This window comes from Pterocles gutturalis, unplaced genomic scaffold, assembly GCF_000699245.1.
Source record: "Pterocles gutturalis isolate BGI_N339 unplaced genomic scaffold, ASM69924v1 scaffold53518, whole genome shotgun sequence".
NCBI classification, from domain to species: domain Eukaryota; kingdom Metazoa; phylum Chordata; class Aves; order Pterocliformes; family Pteroclidae; genus Pterocles; species Pterocles gutturalis.
The window spans coordinates 16,210-37,396 of NW_010125110.1; the positions used below are offsets into that span (position 1 = coordinate 16,210).

Consider the following 21,187-nt stretch of genomic DNA (forward strand, 5'->3'; position numbering starts at 1 on the left):
AATTATTCTAGTCTTCAGGGATAACAACTTGGTCAAGGTTAAGACATCAGAAATATAAGTTCAAAAGCTCAAAAAAGGTGTTAGTATTCACACATATAGTAGACACACTAAGTATTTTCTTTCTAAAAAATATTTTAAGTAATATTAGTAATATTAACTCAGAACACTGACAATCAGCAGTGACCAAGTATTTTGAACAAATTTGATTTCCTATCCAGTTGTAATAAACCTTGTCAAATGCTCAGATAACTTTTGCTGGACTAAAAGTTTTTTGCAGGCAAAATGTTCAAATATGTTTAATTATTTGTAAAAACACTTTCTATCACCTTAACTAGGCAACATACCTTTTATTCAGATCAGCATTTCAAGTAACCACAACCCTTAATAAAAGAGCATCTCCTTGTTGATCAGTATTTGTAAGAGAAAGAAGGACTTTACACCTATTTGCTCAAGTTTGAAGTGGAACTGTCTTTCCCACCCTCCAAGAATGAGGGGAACAGTTCATCAGTTCCTTTAGTTTCTAAAAAGCAGCATAATTGAAATGTTGTTATAAAACATACAAATAAATTCTGTTTGACAATGTCATCTAGGTTTGATCTACACACAAGTTTTCTGCAATAACCTTCTCAAACACATTAATTCTGTCCTTTTATTAAAAAGCAAAACCACACTGTTCAAACCAGCAGAGGTTGTTTTAAGCAATGAAGTTAAGCTGCTGTAAAGCATACTAACATTTTTATACAGTATTTTCCTCTGCTCTTAGGGAATAAATAAAATGTTATAAGCACATTTATGTTTACTTAAGGTGTTTCTATGAGCAGTACAGCTCAGACACTACAACTTCTATTTTACTTTGACATTGGATCTGGGAGATCCAGTGATATTTTCCTTTAATATGGCTGCAAAACCAATGCACAGGCAATATATTTACATTTTGGTTTCATGAACTGCACATAGACTGCACAGACACTACCAGACAAAAGAATAAAATGTCCAAAATCTTACCTTCAGCACTATTTGACTTGGCAGCTACTTGTTCTGAGGCACCACGAGTATTTGTTTGTCTTACTGGATCACTGTGGTTTGTACTCAACACATTTTCTCCTAGTGATGTGGCAGATAGTGCAGCATACTTGATATTTGAGGTCTGAAATGATTGTCAAAAATCACTAAAGTGACTGTTAGGTTTAAGGAAGTATTGAAAAAATTTCCCTTTTCTATTTGTGCAGGATAACAAGAAATTCATTCCTGATATAGGAGAACAAATTGTTTGAATGTTCCATTTTTCAGTCTTTAAGTCATATTTGGGCAATACCACTGCTCTATTTCTAAACTTAGCAGCTTTCAGAATCTACTAATATAGCCAGTTTTCTCTTTCAGCTTTTCTTAGTACAGGTCTATTACAAACAGAATCTAGTTCTCCAGAGATAGTATCACTTACTTTTACATGACCATTTAAAGAAGGTGAGCCTTTTTTACTTTCCGATTGCATGCCGTTAACGTGGACTTCAACAGGAGTCAAGCCTGGTGGTGGAGATGGAGTGTTTTGACTATAATTAGGTACTCCAGACAACAGAATACTAGTTAAGGCTGCTTGGGCAGTAGATGGTATCATTAGGTGAGGAATAGCAGAAAAACCTGCAACAAAATTTGGTCATGTTCTGATTAAGTTTCTCATTTAAGTTTCTCAGGCACTACAGTACTTTATATAAATCTCTATCTTTACATAGCTTTGATACATCACTGAACAAGTTTCCATTAGAATCGCATGCCAAAACCATAATGCTTTATTTAACCATTACTTTGTAGGTTAAACAGTTTTCTATACAAAACAGATGAAAACATTGCATGTGACAGCATGCTATAAGTTTATATTAAATTACAACTTTAAATTTGGGTATTCATTAATCTGTGTCAAGATACATTTAAGAATTATTAAGCTTCTAAAGAATGAATGATTCCAGACTTTTCGATTGTCATTCTAACGACTGAGTGTTGCGCAGTTCATTTATTTCACATTTAAACTCTACCAACCTGTGGCATTTGTGTTAGCAAGAGATGTTGCCCATAACGTGGGACTAGGTGTGCCTGAACTTGGACTCTGCAAGGGACTCACAGAGCTATTAAGGGTATTCAACAGAGAGTTTGGAGCAGCTGAGGTGTTGACTGACAGGGCTGTTGGACCTAAAAGGCCTGCAAAAAATTATGCAAATGAATATTCAGCTAGGACTTACAGAAAAACATTTTTCACAGAAGTACCAATTAAACAAACAAAATCCCACTAAATTGCACCAGCATGTATTTTACAAACAAATTTTACCATTAAACCTGCTGTTAATTTGGTGCACAGAGCACATTAAGAATGCTTGTTCTTAAACTGGTAATCACATATCCAAGAAGAATTGGAGCATCTTTTATGTCCTTCTCCTAGGCTCCAACTATTGTAATACCGAAGAGTCTGCACCAGCTGCTTCTCAGCCCCATCATCCCTTTGTATCCCTTCTATTGTGTCTGACAGTTTGTTTCAAAGAAGCATCACTTAGAGACAAGAAAGCAACTGCAATTCACAACCTTACTTTCATTTCAGACAATAACCTTTTTCTCAGAAGCTCATGTGAATGAACCACTACTTCCACACTAAGAACTACTCAATTCCTTGTTGCATCTTCAATACTGACTGCGAATCAACCCCCAAATGCATTGCTTATTCCTAAAGCATTCCTTCAAACCAGCTCTTCATATAAGAGCATTCACAAGTTCAGCACTATACTCTGAAGAGGTGAAAAAACCAACCCCAAAGCGCAGGCATGAGAAGAATGTTAACACAAGCAGCATTAAAAAACACAGTCAAATGGCACCACCACGTGCTCCCATGGGACATGGAACTATGCAACACTCCTGGATGGCAAGTTGCAAGGGAGCACGGTGGTTACATGAGAACTCCAAGTTTTAAGAACCAGTGTCAAGAGTTGTCACTAAACTGGGACTGCTTGGTTTTTTTGTGTTTCTGATAATAAGGTATTTGCAGAGATTGAAAATAAAATGGTAATTCCAGTTCGGACTATGTACTTCTTCTATAAAATTACATTCAGATGGAAAGCTTACATGTTTCTGTCATAAATCTCATACTGCTAACAAAGGTCTAAACTAGCAGCACGTGCATTCCTCAATTACAGTGAGATACAGCCAGAACTGGCTAAAATGTGGTGTTAGCGATGTTAACTTTCATGGTACTGTTGACAGGCTTAAACACCTACCCAAATTCAGGACAGCTTGAAACATCACAATATTGACAAAGAAAGAAATGTTAACTGAAAAAGATTCTTCTGAAACTTGTAAAAGCAATATCCTACTTCACCTGCATTTCCCTCTCTTTCACTTTCAGCTGAGTGGTTTCCGAGCTTCTGGATGATTTTCTACAGAAATGAGTCACGCAGCTGATTACGAAAGCCTTGGAGGAAGTTTTAGAACAACAAGCCCTTGAAAGGCCAGATGCTTTTGGAATTATCTAACACTTTAACACAATTCCTTATGCAAAACACATATCCATTCCTTTCTTCTACTACAAGTCAACTAAGTTTCAAATAAATATATATCTACAAAAAAATATAAAGACATATATAGAATATAACACATACCAAGCCCAGTGAGTCCTAGTCCCGCTGAGGACAAGATATCCAAACCAGGACAAGACAGACCAACAGGGCACGAGACAGTAGAGGGATTTGATGCTATGATGACTCCACTACTTTCAAGTCCCAAGAGACATTTCCGTGCCTCATACATATTTAAGGCATTTCGTTCAACACTTTTTACAATCACAGACTGAATGGAAAGAAAACAAAACACAACAAAAAAGGAAGACCAATGAGTAACACAACTACATAACACAGATCTGCAACACATGTAACTCTTTTTAATACTCCGTCATGGTTATCAGTAACATAGCAGCGTGAGACAGCGTAAGACAATGTCCATTAGCAACTATTCAAATTCAGGGGCCTTGATGACAAGTTTAGGGATTTTGTATGCGCTTGGCACAGAGAATGATGAAAGAAAGAAAAATAATTACAATTGTATCTTGGTACTATTTGGTATATCAAATCTTAAGTGCCCCAAGATCTAGAGAAGCGAAACAATAATTAAAATCTTGTCTTCTATCAGAGTTCTATGCCTTGAAGTAGACAAAAAAGCTGTTCACACAGAGAAGCTTACTTATTGACATAATGGAATGCTCATTTAATATTTCAAAATCTTTCTCTGTTATGGCATTATATACAAAAATGCACATAACAGAGTCTCCTATCCATACTTGCCTGAATATTTCAAAACTAACATCTCCCATATGGAGTACTTTGTAATGTTGTTTCTTGTGGTTCTTTTCAACATCTTGTGTAGAACACAGTCAGACTTTTCTCACAGTCACATTATGTGGGTTTTGGGGTTGGGTTTTTTTGTTTTGTTTTGTTCTGATTGCTAAAGAACTCTGAAGTTATGTGGGGGAACTACAGTTCGAGTTTCTTTAAAAACAAATCAAAAGTAGTTCTAGTCAGATAAAAGAAATAAATTATGAGGAGACAAATTGTATCAGTATATTCCATACAAAGCTAATCTCTGCATTGTCAAATATTTAATGAAAGTCAAATTACCATAAAGGAGAGCTTTTGTAACATTTAAACTGATATATCAAGCAGAAAATATATATGCCTTTTACAAATTTATGATCCATTAAATTAGGGAGGAGGAGCAGACATGTCAGCTTATCAGCTCTGAAAAGTTGTCATGAAAGCCTAAAAAGAATAGATTAGCTTTTCACCAACCTTGCTTGGTTGCTTTGGCTTTGGCTTAATGCTTATGAAGACATCTAACTGCTCCATTAGCTGCGTTATAAACTGTGGTTCTACTTCAATTTCTTCCTTCATATCAAACATGAGCACAAGAGGAAGGCAACCCTGAAAAGACAAGATGCAAAAATTCATAAAACTTATAAACTACCCTTTTCCTATGAAAAAGTTAGCAATAAACTGAAATATAGAGATTGCAACACATGTACCTCATGATACAGCAAGTTCAGAAAAAATAGCAAGGCTGAAATTTTAAGTAAAGCCATTAACTTGTATGCAAGAATACAGGTGTATCTTTCTACCCCAGGATTCTGAACAAATAGTTTGGTGGTAAAAGGGTGAAATGATTTGTTATATATTTGACATTCCAATCAGCACATACACACCCCACATTAGCTATTTACACAGACTTGGAGTCCGGAGGAGTCAAATTCAGAAACAACTACTACCTATTAATTCAGAACAAAATATTGTCAGGAATTGATAGAAGCACTCTCACATACTCAAATGGCTCACATTAATCTATGTTTGCAATAAAGAAACACAACTTCGAAAAACTTTCTCTGCAAGTCACCATTACCTAAGTCTTAGTGTTTATCTTTCTCTTCCCCCGTCCTAGATCAGCTAGATAAGTATTTCCCAGTGATATGGATGACACCTCTGAAACACTTGAAACACTGAAACTTTAATTAAAGAAAAACAGTGCCCCTAAAAGATAACCAAACCCAAGAAACAACGAAAAACTCAATGGTCACAGGATATCTAGAAATTATTAGATTGCTACTTCTCATAAAATAACAAAAAGAGAGGGTACAAAGTCAGTGAAAAACCAATCCTACTTTTTGTGAATTCAGATTTACAATAAAGTAAACATAGTATCACATGTATCAGGAAAAAAGCCACAGTACCCCATTCAAGTAAGTGGCCTTATTTAAACAGTTTCCTGCTTTCACTTCAAAACGAAAAGCACCAAATTGGTGTATTTACTCTTCAGATCACTAGTAAAGTACCATTTTATATTTAAATAGCACTTCTCAACAGTAGCACCTATAGCTGCACAGTACCTCCCAAACCTAAATTAAAGCAATTTTAAATTAAGAAAAATTAAAGCAAGGCATCTTAAATATTTTGACTCGAGGAAGACTGATCAACACAGCTTAACTCTACAAAGTGCACTTGTCTGAAAAGAACTATGATTAATAAAGTCTATTTAAAAACATTTAAATCAATAATCAAAGAATTTATGGTAACAGAATTGCTGAGAGCATTTCATACTTCGATTTTCCAATTTTTTTTTGTAGAAGAGTTCCAGAAAGTAACATCAGAAGCTCTCACCAAAACCCTGCTGAATTAAAATGCAACTAAAGGTTATTAAGAAAAACAAGAAAACCAGAATCTTCAAAGCTGAAATTTCAGGTTTTATAAACATATTAAAAGGCTCTTTTTTTGCCCTACTGTTTTGTTATTGTAAGTTTAGAGCACCTAAATGATGATGATGACAAGAGAGGAAAAGACCAAATAATGTTTTTTGACAGGAGGTGAGTGAACAAAACTAAGTTGTCAATGTCTTCTGTAATTAAATGTAGTACCATCCTCATTATTATATGCAAAAAATTTTAGTGACAATCAAAATACAGCTGAAACCAAAGGGTTTTGGCTGAGGGAATGATATAGAACAAGAACATTTTAAACAGGACTCCAAACCCCTCTTGCTTAGAAAAGTATTTAATTTCAAATCTCTATGTATTCTTTCTTCCTTTTACAATTTGCCCTCATCGTTGCTGAGTATTGTCTTAACCACCATGTTGAATACATTTCTGCAAGCAATATACTGATGATTAGAAGCTGTAACTTGCAAAGCTTGTCAGAGATAAGGTACATTCACAGTTTATACACCATAGAATTCATACCCTTCTCAATGAAATTAGTTACAAGTTTATACCAAAGTTTCCATTTAGACATACTGCTAAGCAATTTTTCAAGATAGCACCAAGACATTACATGTGTCCTACTGTAAGGTATCTATGCACTGCATTGCATTTTCTGGTGATACTGTAAACTCTGCATCACATTTCATCTCTTATGAAAATTACAGAGCACAACAATTTAGTAGTTCAGAAAAACACTACGGTATTTCTTTTCTTGCTATTGATGTTCAGACATTTCTACATAGTTATTTCTAGGAGCTCTGCAGAGATCAAACCACTATTTTTAAATCCCCTCTCCAGTTCCACAGGACACTTGTGCTGTAAAACAGCAGCAGCTGTTATTCTGACTGAATCAGAGGAGCTGGCAGGAGGCAATAACAATGCTGACGACAGCCAGACAGCCAGCATGCAGTCGCACCTTGCAGGAAATCACTCCACAACACAGAAATCTCATCCCACTGAATAATGCCCAAGAAGAAAACAAGTCAAGTGAAATTTACTTCAAAAGAAGCTGAGAATGACTGAGCTATCTATCTGAATGTAGGTATTGGCATGGCTGGCTTCTTTAAGTGTTTTTATCTGAAACTGAAAAACACTGGTTTTACAAAGTTAGGAAACAGAGGTAAGGTTTTATTTGGTTAGTTACTTCTTCCCTCAGCTTTTCAAATTTTTATTGTTTAAAAGGATGTATTCCTTCTCTGCAAAATTTGCTTTTAATACTTGTTTCGTCTACAAAACCAGAAACAACAGTTTCAGGACACGTAATTCCTGCGAGTTGAAACAGACCAGGTCTCCTGGTCAGTACAGTTCTTAGAAGGGGATATAGTAGATGTGATGCAGGATACTAAGCTGTACTGATGTGTCTGGAATTAAATCAAACTTCAATATTTAAAAAAATGGCCCTCGCATAGTTCAAGTTGCTAGAGTAAAGGTGTACTTTGATGTTCATATGATAGCTCGCTTGCATTTCCTTCTACTTCATGAACCTCCAGAAAAGTACTACTTAAACTTCACCAAGGAAATACACAGAATAAGTCTATCTCTTGGTATTTACAGACAATAATATCCTAGAATATAATAATCATGAACGTAACTGTATAAACAGAAAGGCACCGTGTTTTTGTTTCCCACTTTACCAGAAGGCATGGTGCAATGTAAGAGAGATGTGGACATCTGGAATTTAGCGGTATCATTGTTTATCCTGATATCAGCTTTTAATTGGATTTCAGTCCAATCCTTCCATATGTTGTTCGTAAATATCCATATACATAAAAGTCCATGTACAAACATTAGTGCTACAACAATGCCTAAAGGCTCCTGTGAAGCTTAAAGACCAATATAACAAAAATCTGTACAAATAGTAATAATATTCATTACCAGACCTTTTTTTTATAAAAGGCTTTCTAGTACTGAGGCTGTGGTACTAGAAAGAATGTAAGACTGCAGAATAAGTACTTATTTCCTATAGTTCCCCAGCTTCCTTGAAAACTTGTCTGCATAGGAACTAAGAAATTCCTGCTACATCCTCCCAAAAGAAAACTACTTACCTGACAAACATGGAAAAGGCAGACTGGCAAAAAAAACCCCAACCAACCCACCACCCAACAACAATAAAACCCTCCAAAAAAACTCCCTTCTATTCAGAAGCATATAGTTATTGTAAATTTAAATTGCTTATGTTGCATTTATATTACTAAGACCATTTTTTAAATCATGATACAAGAGATTACATAACAGATAACTACAGATAGATAAGTACAAACACTCACAAAACACTGACAAAAATAGAGCATTCAACTGCTTTAGGCAATGTGAGTAGTAATCCTTCCTCTCTAAGGCTAACTTACATGTGACCCATAAATATATGCAGAATGAAGATATATTATATAATCTGGCATTTTTTTTTTCAAGCAAGTTTCACTGCAAGTATTTACCATGAGATATTGCCTGGCAAGACAGACAGACTCAATTGTGCCCTGGAGGTAGACAGTGGATTTCTTCTGTGGGTTACTAGGGTCAGGGAAGTGGATCTGAGCACCAGTCCTCTGCATGATATGTTTGATGTTACTGCCATTTCGACCCATCATAAAGAGATGATGCTGCGCTGCAATGTCTAGTTGTGTGCTCACAGGGATCGCAGAGGCCAGGCTCCCAGCTAGGTGTTCTAAAAGCATGGCTGTTCCTTCCTGCAGGGCAAATGCATGAAACGGGTGAAACAGTTCTCAAAAGCACAGGAAACATTTTACACTGCTTCCTTACTTGTCATGCATTCCACATTCAAGATAAAGAAAATTCTGCTTTGTTGAAAAGCCTGATTGATTTGTCAAAGGTAACAGGTGGACTAAACTCTACCTACTATTCCTGGTTTATAACCAAATGTAGCATTTAATTGCCATTGTAAAAGGCAATAAGATGACATCAAGTAGTTTGGTTCCAATAGACCTTCTGTGCCCACCCAGAGCAATAAGAAACTCGATAGAGATTTTTTTGGGTAGGTATACTTGCAAAACTTGTCTTTCAGTTTTGGCCTAAGATGTTCTTACTGGCTTGAGGTACACCCATCCATGACCACATCAATCTGTCACGCTGCCAGCTGTCAACAAGGAAAGTTAACTTTATTTTATTAAGATAAATAAGCTCATGGCAGTTCCTTTACCTGAGTGTTAAATTCACATCTCCCAATCCTGGTTTCACAAGACCAGTTTTGTTGACTGTTAGGGCAATTTTCAAGGTTATGTATTTGAGTGCAGGTTGAGAAGGTCAAAGCATGAAGAATTATTGTTTGTTTGTATTTTTTCTGTGGTTGTTTTTGTTTGTTTTGGGTTTTCTTGTGGGTTTGGGTTTTTGTATTAGAAGATGGGTATGATTAGCATGTGTTCCAGAATTGCTGGAAACCTGAACAGGTGTGCAAAAGATTAAAAACAGATTAAAAGCTTAGCGTAAACAATGCTAAATCCTAAACTTAAAACTATTTTCTACATATTTTTACACCTCACCTATACCAGTTAAGTTTAAAAAAAAAACCCAAACCCTCAGGCTTCAGAGCTGATTATACAGTAATAACATGTACTGATGAGGCAGGATATAACATTAATATAGTTCTTAAGTATCTATATTATCAATGTATTTATGACATGCAGAAACCCTACTTTAGAAGACACATTACCTTCACAGCACTGGTGTTATTTTGTGACCCTCTGACAATGACTGTAGCACCATACATTCGAGAGCGTTGTTTAAAGGAAAATGAAATATTGTATGTCTGAGATATATGCTGAATTGTGGGAGAATTAGGATCTGGGATTGGTTGGAGGATTCCAGCAATAGGCAATTCAAATGTGAGTACCAATGGAAGCAGCTCCTACAACAACACGGAAGAGCAAATATTGAAAACCAAAATCATACCAAAACTACAACAATTTTATTGCTGAATCATAACGTATTGGTCAGTGATGATTAAATTGACATAATACATTCCCTGCCCAGGGTTCATTGATAAAAATATTATAATATCTTGAGTTGAAAAAAGGCACTGATTTTTCCAGGGGCACAAAAGTGTTTTGTTTTGCATAGGCCTGTTTGTTTGTTTGTCTTCAAAACTGATAGGATCTTTTACAACTATGTAGCAACAACAAAGCCAGGTAATTCTCCATACTTATCCATGCAGACCTATGAACAGGTCATTATTTGTAAAACTTCCTAGAGAAGTCTCTTTTCTATCATGGATTCATTTGAGCTCTGAAGTCAGCTACAAAGGTACGTAAACATCAGCTCCTTTCATGACTGTCAAAACCAAGGTTGTGTAAGTGACATACCTGACCACAACAACTGAAAAAAGTTTTCATAATTTCTTAGATTTGTAATTATCCATGTCGGAATACACTTACAAATAAAAACTAGAAGATAGAGAAGTGCTATGAGTGGAGAACGGAACTGAATTCCACCACATTATTTACACAACTTATACATAAAAAGGGGTAAAATTAAAAACACAGTAATTGCCTTTCCTAAGTCATAGATAAACACATGTTGCCTGAGCTTCCACATGCCATCTGTGGAGGGTAAGTTAAGATGCAATTTTAAACACAGTATGGGATATTTTGAATCTTGCTTATACTGTAGAGTGTGTTCATGGTCCACCTTGGGCTAGGTAAGAATTTGGCCAGAATGCGAATCACTGTTTTTATACTACCCTTTGCATTTTACTCATACGGATACCCACATTTGTTCCTGTATTTCTGCTGTCATAAGACAGGGCCAGACAACTCCACGGGGTTCTCAAAACTATTTTTTTTTCTTTCAGGTATTTTCAAGGGAACGCTATACTGAAATAGACTATTACCCGAATTCTGACTCTTGCGGACTCCACTCCAGCTGGCTGTCCTGCAATAGACACCTGGAAGAGCAAGAATATAGAAAACATAGCATCATATTTTCAAATGAGGCACTGGAAAAGTTATTCAGCTGTGTTCTCCTTTTTTTAAAAAAAAAATTCAAAATCAACACTTATTTCACTCCCAGTGACATCCTAAGTGTTCTCTAAACAGTAGCTGAAAAATAAAACTAGTTAAAAAAAAAAACCTATTAATATTACAGCATCTTAAGTCACATTGACTTAAGTAACTAGAAAAAAATTGATACAAACAATACAGTTGTTTTGACCAAATAATGGAATCACTGTATATATGTGCTCAATGCTAATATTCAACATTAGTAGATATTTTTTTTGAGTGTTCTGAAATTGCTCTGCAGCCACTAGGAATTCTAAATATAGTGATGAAAGACTTGAAAGTAAACATTCCAGTAATGAGCAAGCACAGAAAATATGTACAATTCCGGTTTAATGATTTATTCTAATAAAGTTGAACTCCTACAATAGGATATTCAGTTTTGCTAGCTATCCACCAATTTTAGTTTTCAACTAAGCTACACCATAAACCAAGAAATTAATCAATATGCTAAATAAGTCACGTATTGAACAGGAAAAAAATTTACAAGAGTAGTGCTTTTCATACTGCTTCTCTACCATTCACACTAAATTGTTGACTTCTGTATGCTCAAAATAATTTTAAAAGAACTAAAATGATTCACAAGCCATCACAAATTGGTTCCATCTGTTTTTAAAGATCTGCTCACTTCTGAAGTTCCATGCTTTCCACAGAGTATAAATACCAAAAAATCGACTTCCCCAAACAGGAACTCAGCATCCCAAGAAAACCCAAATTGACGAAAGAAGTTTAGAAATGTTGTATACTCTCAGGAATTGCAGCAAAAATGAGTTTAATATTAAACAGTACTTACTTGGTTGCTTTTCTCTGCTTGATTATTCCTATTTGAGTCTGGAAAATGGATATGGCATCCTGTTTCCTCCATCACCTTTTTAATATTATTGCCGCCTTTACCTATCACATGAGAATGTTCTGTATGTGAAACATCCATCTTCAAGGTTACCCGATTGCTCTGGAAATCAAGTACCCATGATTAGATTTATTGACAGCAGAACCTGAGCATTTTAGAGTAATGTAACTTCAAGAGTGACATTCAAAATCATATTTCCAAAGTACTTTTGCCATGACTTAACTAGCTTAACTTCTACTCAAGTTTTTCATATGAATCACAGTCAGATGCTAAACCAGGCACATTTTCTTTCCAATGAGGAAATAAAATGGAAATACGTATCTCAAAGATACATCTTTTAAAAACGTCTAAGGCTTTTAAAACATTCCCTAGCTTTTATCAACATCCTTTTACAATCCAGCCTGATTAATTTCAATCCTGTGCTCATTCAATGGCAGTCACACACCCCTGTCTGATCTGAAAGGGTCATATGATGAAGACTCTGGCAAATCAAAGCCACAGGACCTAAAATAACTGTTTTGGTTTTTTCCCTCCTTTAACAAACATACCAAATTTTTCTGATAGATCAACTTTTAAAATACACAAACACTACCTAGAGCTGTTCTCGAAAGCTATACTGTTAACAGTCCACAATTGTTAATAGTTATTTAAAAAATGGCGTTTATCACTGGAGTGGTCCTTTTGGCAATCTGTTGAGAGAATCAAAAAGCTGGCCTACAACTATGCAGAAGCCATACACATCGCCCCAAAAGACTTGCTACTGGATGAAAAGAAAATCTGATGAATGTTTAGAAATTCTGGTCCTAATGTTTCAGAGCATAAGAATTCAGTAACAGTTAAAAACCAGAACTGCATAAATGCTCCTAAAATTGCATTTCAAACAGAAACAAAATTTTAGGTTTGCAGAAGTGGCTACATAAAACTACTGCTTGCAGTGAAGCTGTATTTAGATTTTAAAATTAAAAACCCAATCCCATAAACAAACTATGCATGCTTTTAGCTATACGGCTGGAAATATTGTTTCTATATAGTTCAGATCTGGAAAGAGGGCTTTAAGCAAGTATTTTTTATTGTAGCTTGTTTAGATATGTGTATATACACCAAATAACAACATCCAGAAGGAATATACTGTGGAGTTTGCTTTGGAGCATCCACTAATACCTTCTGTTTAAACGCATCTGTTTAGAGAGATCAATGTCACCACAAAATTACGTATCATTCTAAAGTTATTTCTTACTTTTGTGTCCAAGACAGACATAATTTTCTCTTTTGCTTCTTTAACGTTCTCCTTTTTTCCAGAGACTTTAATATGGGGATCTATAAAAGAAGTAAAGACTTGTAAGAAAAATACAGTAAAATATTTATCAAAAATTTCCACACTGTTACATACATTTGAATCCACTATTTATAGTTCAGTAATAGACTGTACCACCAACCTCTGGGATTCAGCTAAAAACGAAATGTATTCTTCCATCCCTTCAGCCCCAGGATTAGGATTACCAGATGAGCTTATTAAACATGACAACCAAGTTAAAATAAATAGAAATGAAATGCCAAATGTACATCACAGTATTACAAATGGTGTCTGCAATGTAGCTAAGACATCATGTCTTCTCAAACAAATACTAACAGAGGACAACTTAAAGTTTTTTGACCGCCTTACTCAAGCTTAACACAGAATTCTAGGACAAACCCCCACCAGACTCAAACCCACCCTCATCATCACTTCATTATATTTAACTGGTCTCTAGAACTACCCTTTGCAGTTTTAACCTGGCATTAAAGGTGCCTCCACCAGAAGTTTTCTGATTGAAGTTATAAAATAAAATTTAAATGATGTTTTAATTTATCAAATCTCTTAAGTGTCAAGTATATAAATTAAGATTTGCTACTAAGCTATATATACCCAGGAGGAACACCAGCCAACAGCAGTTTTTTGCCCAGTGAGATCTAAAATATTGATTCTACAACACAATTCAGTTTACATTATAATTTTCAGTCCATTGTCCTTAAACAGCAGAAGGTGGTGCACTGAGCTACCTGGTACAGCTCTGCATCCTGGAATATACACCTGGCCAGAAAGTACAGAACCGACTTGAGAACTAAGTATCAGCTACTAAGAGAAGTGTGAAAATGACACATTAGATAGTTCAGCAGCACCATCTGGTGTTCAGAAGCATGAAGTGCCACAATGCAAAATTACTGTCAAACTATTAAATATAGGTTAAATTAAAACAAACAGAAAAATCCCCAACTAACATCCAAATTTCTAAGCATTAGAAACAAGGATATGATTTTGCAGGTGATGCCTATTTCTCTCTCCCTAGTTCTTGAGTCCTCTTGCTCTTTCACAGTGTAACAGTGCTTTTTGTCTTGTGGTAGGATGAACTGTTCTCAAAAAAAAAAAATCTGAACCCTGTTCTGGATAATGAATTAATCTAATTCATTATATTAGCCAGATACATACATCATAGGGTAAAAGTAAAAATATAATCAATAGAAGGAGAAAACATAGCCGTAACTCAACGTATCTGCCTTTCCCATCATCTCAATGATTGAAATAACTTCATTACTAAAGAAATGCCAAATAGTACAACTTCAGATTGTAAACCTGTTGTATTCAATTGAGAATTGAAACTAAGCCATGCTTGGATACTCTTTTCATTCCAACAATAAAAACTCTCTAGTTTTTACCACTGGGAAGTTCTGAGCACATACAGCTGAGGATACAGAAATGCTGAAGGAACACAGGATTCACTGCCAAGTTTCATGAAAGTCAAGAAAAATGCAGCATTTGAGTTCTGAGAAACAGATATATTTCATTTTTTAAAATGGAAATACCATAGTTGCAAAAACATACTACGCTCACAGAATCTACAGAAGCTCCAAAAAACTGCTGCTTCAGCCTTTTCACAATGGAGCAAAGTATAAAAAAAAAAAAAAAAAAAAAGGCAAAATAGTCTTAAGGGCAATTTTTCTTTTATTTTTTAAGTTGACAGTAAGCCATGTGGTTCTAATGTGTTTAAGCTGTGAATGATATTTGAAGTGGATGGCGCAGTCAGAAATTCCCAGAAGCAGATTCTAGCACGCTATGTATGCTCCAAGTGCTCTTTAGAAGCAACCAGGAAAAACACAAAACCAGACCACCACCACTTTGGGGCTGATTTTCACATATTTGTAAACATTATATTTTAATACACATTTGGTTACAAGTATGAAAAATATCTGAAATTAAGCCTGGCATCCTATTAATACCAAAGAAGATTGCTACCACTCCATAATACTATCTGTTTAGCCATGGGTGAAAATACATTTTAGAATACCTATTTTTTCTATTTGTCATATCAGCTGGACTCCTCTTTTTTTGATACTGAGAGCTTCAGCAAAAAATCCCGTATTTCTACATTTAACCCTTCTTTGCTCTTTTTAGAGGAAAAAAGCTCAGTTACTCACTTTGAAAACAAAAAGCAAAAATCTACAAAGCAAAAAAAGGATCCACTGACGCTAGCGACAATTCTAAAATTTGCCATGAAATCTTTCAAAATTAGTCTTAAGTACCCTCTCCTTACTTGACTTCTTCTCAATGACACAGTAGTTGGTAATGGATATGAAGCAACTCGCTTTTAAGTTAACAGAATTCTTCCTTTGAGACTCACCCTTTCCTTCAGGGAAACACAATTTAGACAGGACATCGACATAAAAATTTTGCATGAGAAGAGCTACTTGCAATTAATAGATTTCGAATTCTTGGAACTGGTTTTGCAGGAGTTGAAAGTACATTGAAATTACGTATGATCTGCAGGAAAACTAAAAGGTACCCAAATTATACTGAACCAAGGAGCAAACAGATCACTTCAGGAATTGAATGAAAATTCAGAGAGGCAATTAGATCACATTAATCCAATTTTCTGTATATTACAGACCCTTAAATTTCTTAAATATACCTCTCTATGGAATCAATTGGCTTGCTTGCATTGCAGATCCTCTGGAAAATGTGGAGAAGTGAAAAATTGGCTGCTCTAATGGTTCATCAGTTTCTGCCTCCCAGATTTGTGCCTGATTTTTGACGCTTAGGTTCACTGGTTCTTGTTCTACCTTTTTTTTCCTCCCCTCACCCCCCCGGCTCCCCACCCTGAGACTGAAGAACCCTTAGCGTTCAATAGTGTCTTCTAGTGAAGGTCCCTATATGCTAATCAAATCACCTACCATCATACCAACTTTTTTTCTGAGCCCAACCCTAAATACTCTAATTTCACCAATCACCAAGAAAAATTAGCTAGAGATGCTGCCTGGTTTTTTTGCTGACTAAATTATTTATTTTCCAAGTAAAAGACTTTCTGCTTTTGTTTCTAAACACTATACCACAGGCAGGTTTATCAGGAGATAATCAAAGGGCAAGTTTATCCCAAGCATCTTGCAAGCCCAGTGCAGATCAGGCTGCATTTGACCTCAGATGACTGTCTGCTAAACAGCGAAAACCTGTCCCTAGTGGAATCAGCATTTACCTTCAGTGTCAGCTTTCTGGTTAATCCAAACTATTTTGTGGAAAAGTCCAAAACTAGACAGTAACTGAAAATTGTTTTCAGGATTTCTATCCAAGTAGGAACGGAATGACCATGTAAGGTCTTTGTGCATCAATACAAGGAAGTAATTAAAACAGTTGACTTAAGATTTCTAAATGTTTTCTGAAGCCGTTGCCACCAATAAGAAGCCAAATACATTAAAAATGGTTCCAGACATTTTTACTTCTTGGCACCAGAAACTTATGGCATTCAGTGCTTGGATATGACAAGTGATGTCTGTTTGCTATCGTATTTATATTAGACAGTGCTGAACATAAAACTTTTCCCTATTTTCCAGGTACAACGATTTATTCCACAGACTAGCAGTTAGTTTTTTTTAATTCTGAAAGAAATTACTACCTTGCCTTAGTACTAAAGCAAAAATATTTGTTAGATAAAACTCTAATTTAATTTTTGAAATACCTACAGGGAGCAACTGTAGCAATGCATTCTCAACGAAGTCCTAAACAAGATAATTCGCTCTTAAAAGTGTGAAGAGGATTGTCAGGCATAACAGTAGAGCAGGTGTAACGTATGTATAGTTCTGTCAGGACAGATATGCATAAAGTCATCCTCTAGTCAGCATCTGGACTGACCCAACTGACCCCTGCACCTGCACATAGCGTTAACTGGAATGAGACCACCCATTGAACAAGACCAACCCATTCCCACAGAAATGGCTCTTGCCGCGACTGGCACCATAACACTGACATTTTTCTCCAGGTGATAACTGGAGCAGGTCACCAAGATGTTATGCCATACTTCATCCCTGAGGTTTTGGTACCTGTTTTCACTGGAAAAAAATATCCAAATATCTAAAAAAACCCAAAACCTAATTTCCCAATATCTTCCCCCCCCCCCCCCTTTTTTTAAGCTTTTGAATACAACTGGAAGTATACTTTAATGAAACCAGAGTTAGAGCAAAGAACAGATGCCTACCATGAATGAAGAAATGAGACACTAAAGCTTTACAAACTCTTTGTAAACAGAAGACTTCAGAAGGAGTCTGTGTGCTAAAAACACACAAGGCTCTAATCCTTTAAATACAAGCGTAGTATCAGAAACTGGAAACGATGTTGACTCACAAGAAAAAACACAATTAGTGTCTTGCAAAATATAAAAAATATCTTTTTATGCTAATCTATATTTTAATCAACTTTGATAGACAGTATCATTTTCCCCAAGAACAGAAAATATAAATTTAATTTTAACAGATTTTTTTCTTCCCCCTTCACAAGAATGGAGGAATATTTACACACAATAGAAAGCTAAAGTTACACAACAGAAAAAGCTGGAAATTTTTCTCAAGTCTTAATTTTTCCCAATTCCTGCATTCAAGTGGTCTTTTATTGCTCCTATCCTCAAATTCCTCATTCCACACTTTGGCAGAGTTTCTACCTCCTCAGTCTTTGTCCACAGCTACACCAGCAAGCCTCCAGCTTTTTTGCTACTATTGTGTGCAACACTTCAGTAAACAAAATAAAATTCCTACAAGCAAAAATACGCTTGTGCCAGTGCAAAAACCATCTACACTAACTTTTGCCAGACAAAAAATATTTCAAATAATTAAGACATTTAACTATGTAGGCCTCTCCTGCAATGCCGATATTACATGTAAATTCTGGGCAAGCTCTTCAGACCACAGCTATGCATCCAGCTTGTTTACAGGATGAACAGACTTGAGTTAAGTTACAGAAATACCACTATTCTAAAAATAGCTAGACAACTGGGCAACACCAGGGCAGATGACAGTTATTCTTAATAAGTAGCTGACTAGGATCCCAATAGCCCATGAGTATTACTGAACTTGAGCCACTGAAAGAAAAACAAAGACAAAAGAGACCTAGCATTTTTAAGGACAAGTTACTACCAGCAAAACCACACTAAGCTATATGAGAAGTTAAAATAAAAAGACAAAAAAGCCAAATGAACACATATAAGTTGGCATGTTCTCAACTGAAAGAGCAAGTACATTATTCACTCTACAACAGGATGAAACATAGGTCTATAAAACAAGTGAATTAATCAAAAAGGTCAAGTAGGACTTCCTATTAATATGGAAAAAGGGATAACTGAATTGAACCCATTTACTTCACTGTGTGTACAGTTGTTAGAGTGGATATTAACTCACCAAACTAAATGGATTGATGACAGCCAAGATAGACTTGGAATAGGCTCAATCTATTCCCATTGAGAAGAATCATTAAGGCTAAAAGCATGCAGCAAATGCTCATGATTAAGGGCATATGCAAAGTAACTTGATTGAATAAGAAACAAAATTTGTCACATGGGCACTTCTTGCTGTTGGCTTATCAGTTTAAAAGACTTCTCATCCTCTCTCCAATACACCTCAGTGCACTTACTTCAGCTTCCACTATCTGAGCCTAGAAGAAAAAAAGCTACTCCTGTTAAGGCAGAATGCAATGGGCCATTTCCTGCTGCAGACTCCCCGTGTATCCTCAGACATATCACTCAACAACATTGGTTTTTTTGTTTTGGGTCTTTGCCTTGGTTTTTTTTGTTTTGTTGTTGTTGTTTTGTTTTAGTTTAAATTAGACTGCTGCATCATCATCTCCAAACAAGACTTCAACCAGCAAAGTCAGACATGATCACAAGCCTACCCAAAGCATCATAAAACTCAGCACGGGCTGCAAGCAATTAATAGTGTCTTCAGAGCAGACATATCCTGAGGCTCTGGGCATTCTAGGGGATCTGTTTGTTGTGGACAAACAGCAGATTACAAAACGTCCTTGGGAAGAGCTAGAGCCACTGCCTACATGTGCACACATTTGAGACTCTTTGTTTCTTAGACCTTTTCGACTCCTTCCCCCTTACTGGCATCTAACTCTAAGGGACCTTTAAAAGAACATGTGAAGGAAGCTGAGAAAAAGTAAATGTTGCGCTGCTTCTGCCACAGCTCCAGAGAAAACAATTTACATGCAACCTTTTGCTCTTTTTTACATTTTGATTTCTGTTAGGTAGTTGCCTGAGGAGCATTAAACAGTGTTGCTTTTCAATCCTGCACTGTAACAACTGTATGATGGTGAAGCCCACTATCCCTTCCTTACTTCTCACCACCATTTATAAAAATACATGTATACATATACATACACAGACACGCATGCACACACACAGATACCCACGAAGTAGAGACTGGGTAAAACACCAACCTTAGACACACACACACCCCCGAAAAAATGCTGCGAAACATCAGGTAGAGTACAGAAGAGAATCTTGTTTCTCAAGATTTCATAGTGTAGTTCAAAAGAAAACCATAAAACTTGTAACAGGCTACTTTAAATGAAATGGCTACTTAAAATGAAATATCTGTTTGACATAGCCTTACAAACAAAAATAAATGAGGTGCACTCTGACATCAAATCATAGCTGAATCCCACATTCCACTCTCTCAGCAGCCTTGAAACATACCAGCAGAACACTGAAAATTAATGTTCAGAATGCCCAGAATTAAGTTAAAATTAACCAGAAACATCAGATAAGCTTTAAAAAATAGATTACCTGTACACCTTATTATTTTTGGAGAAAAACTATTGATGACTGGATTTCGGACCCTGAGACAGAGGAAATTAAGTTGAAAAGACTTCTCTTAAAGCATAAAGCAAAGAGGTAAGACAAGGAAGACATAACAGAACGTACGGCAATTTAAACAGAAAAGTGACCAAATTTGAAGGGAGAAAGGGAAGGCCAAGGTGGAGAAGAAGAAAACCTGAAAAGAAGAAATAAGAATGAATTAATTGTCATTATCCAGGGACTCCATTTCAGTTACACAATTTCAGTTTCTTACCACCAGTTAGCTTAAACTCTTTTTTTTTTACTTTTTCTAAAAAAGATCATTAGGGACATTTTAAAAATACATTCAAACACTAAAAGGCACACGCCATGCTGCAATTCAGCTACTTCTGGGGCAGTTGTTCTTCAGCCTTTAGCCTAAGCAGCCACTCAAAGCAAGGCAATCTCTCAGCAGGACACAAAGTCTGTTATGCCTTATTTTTTCAGCATGGAACCAACGAATTCACAGTTCATTACTTAAATGTCTGTTGCCATTGTATCTCAAAGCACAAACACAGAACCACAATTCCAGGGAAAGGAAATAAATAGAGAAGAAAAAAAGCTATAGAATTATAAGATCAACTTAATAGAGGACCTAAAAAAACCCCCTACAACATTCCCATCAAAAATAATCATAGAATCATAGAATGGTTTGGGTTGGAAAGGACCTTAAAGATCACCAAGTTCCAAACCCCTGACACTGGCAGGGACACCCTCCACTGGACCAGGTTGCTCAAAGCCTCATCCAGCCTGGCCCTGAACACCTCCAGGGATGGGGCATCCACAGCTTCCCTGGGCAACCTGTTCCAGTGCCTTACCACCCTCACAGTGAAAATTTCTTCCTAATATCTAGTCTAAATCTACCCTCTTTCAGCTTAGACCTCTCAGGTACTGGTAGGGTGCTATTAAGTCTCCTTGGAGCCTT

The 21,187-nt window shown here is 36.1% G+C and overlaps 1 protein-coding gene across 1 annotated transcript in view; it reads right to left on the minus strand.

The window, feature by feature from the left end:
- BICC1 (BicC family RNA binding protein 1) overlaps window positions 1-17,408 on the minus strand; it is a 30,642-nt gene extending 13,234 nt beyond the window's left edge. The window contains exons 1-12 of the mRNA XM_010078418.1: window positions 17,404-17,408; window positions 15,542-15,550; window positions 13,368-13,447; window positions 12,074-12,232; window positions 11,115-11,168; window positions 9,939-10,133; window positions 8,707-8,958; window positions 4,821-4,952; window positions 3,639-3,825; window positions 2,035-2,193; window positions 1,442-1,638; window positions 1,006-1,147 (exon numbers count right to left, since the gene is read on the minus strand). Of these exons, the coding sequence (XP_010076720.1) occupies window positions 1,006-1,147; window positions 1,442-1,638; window positions 2,035-2,193; window positions 3,639-3,825; window positions 4,821-4,952; window positions 8,707-8,958; window positions 9,939-10,133; window positions 11,115-11,168; window positions 12,074-12,232; window positions 13,368-13,388 (1,498 nt within the window). The 5' untranslated portion in view covers window positions 13,389-13,447; window positions 15,542-15,550; window positions 17,404-17,408. The remainder of the gene's footprint in view (window positions 1-1,005; window positions 1,148-1,441; window positions 1,639-2,034; window positions 2,194-3,638; window positions 3,826-4,820; window positions 4,953-8,706; window positions 8,959-9,938; window positions 10,134-11,114; window positions 11,169-12,073; window positions 12,233-13,367; window positions 13,448-15,541; window positions 15,551-17,403) is intronic.
- Window positions 17,409-21,187: the final 3,779 nt, after the last annotated feature.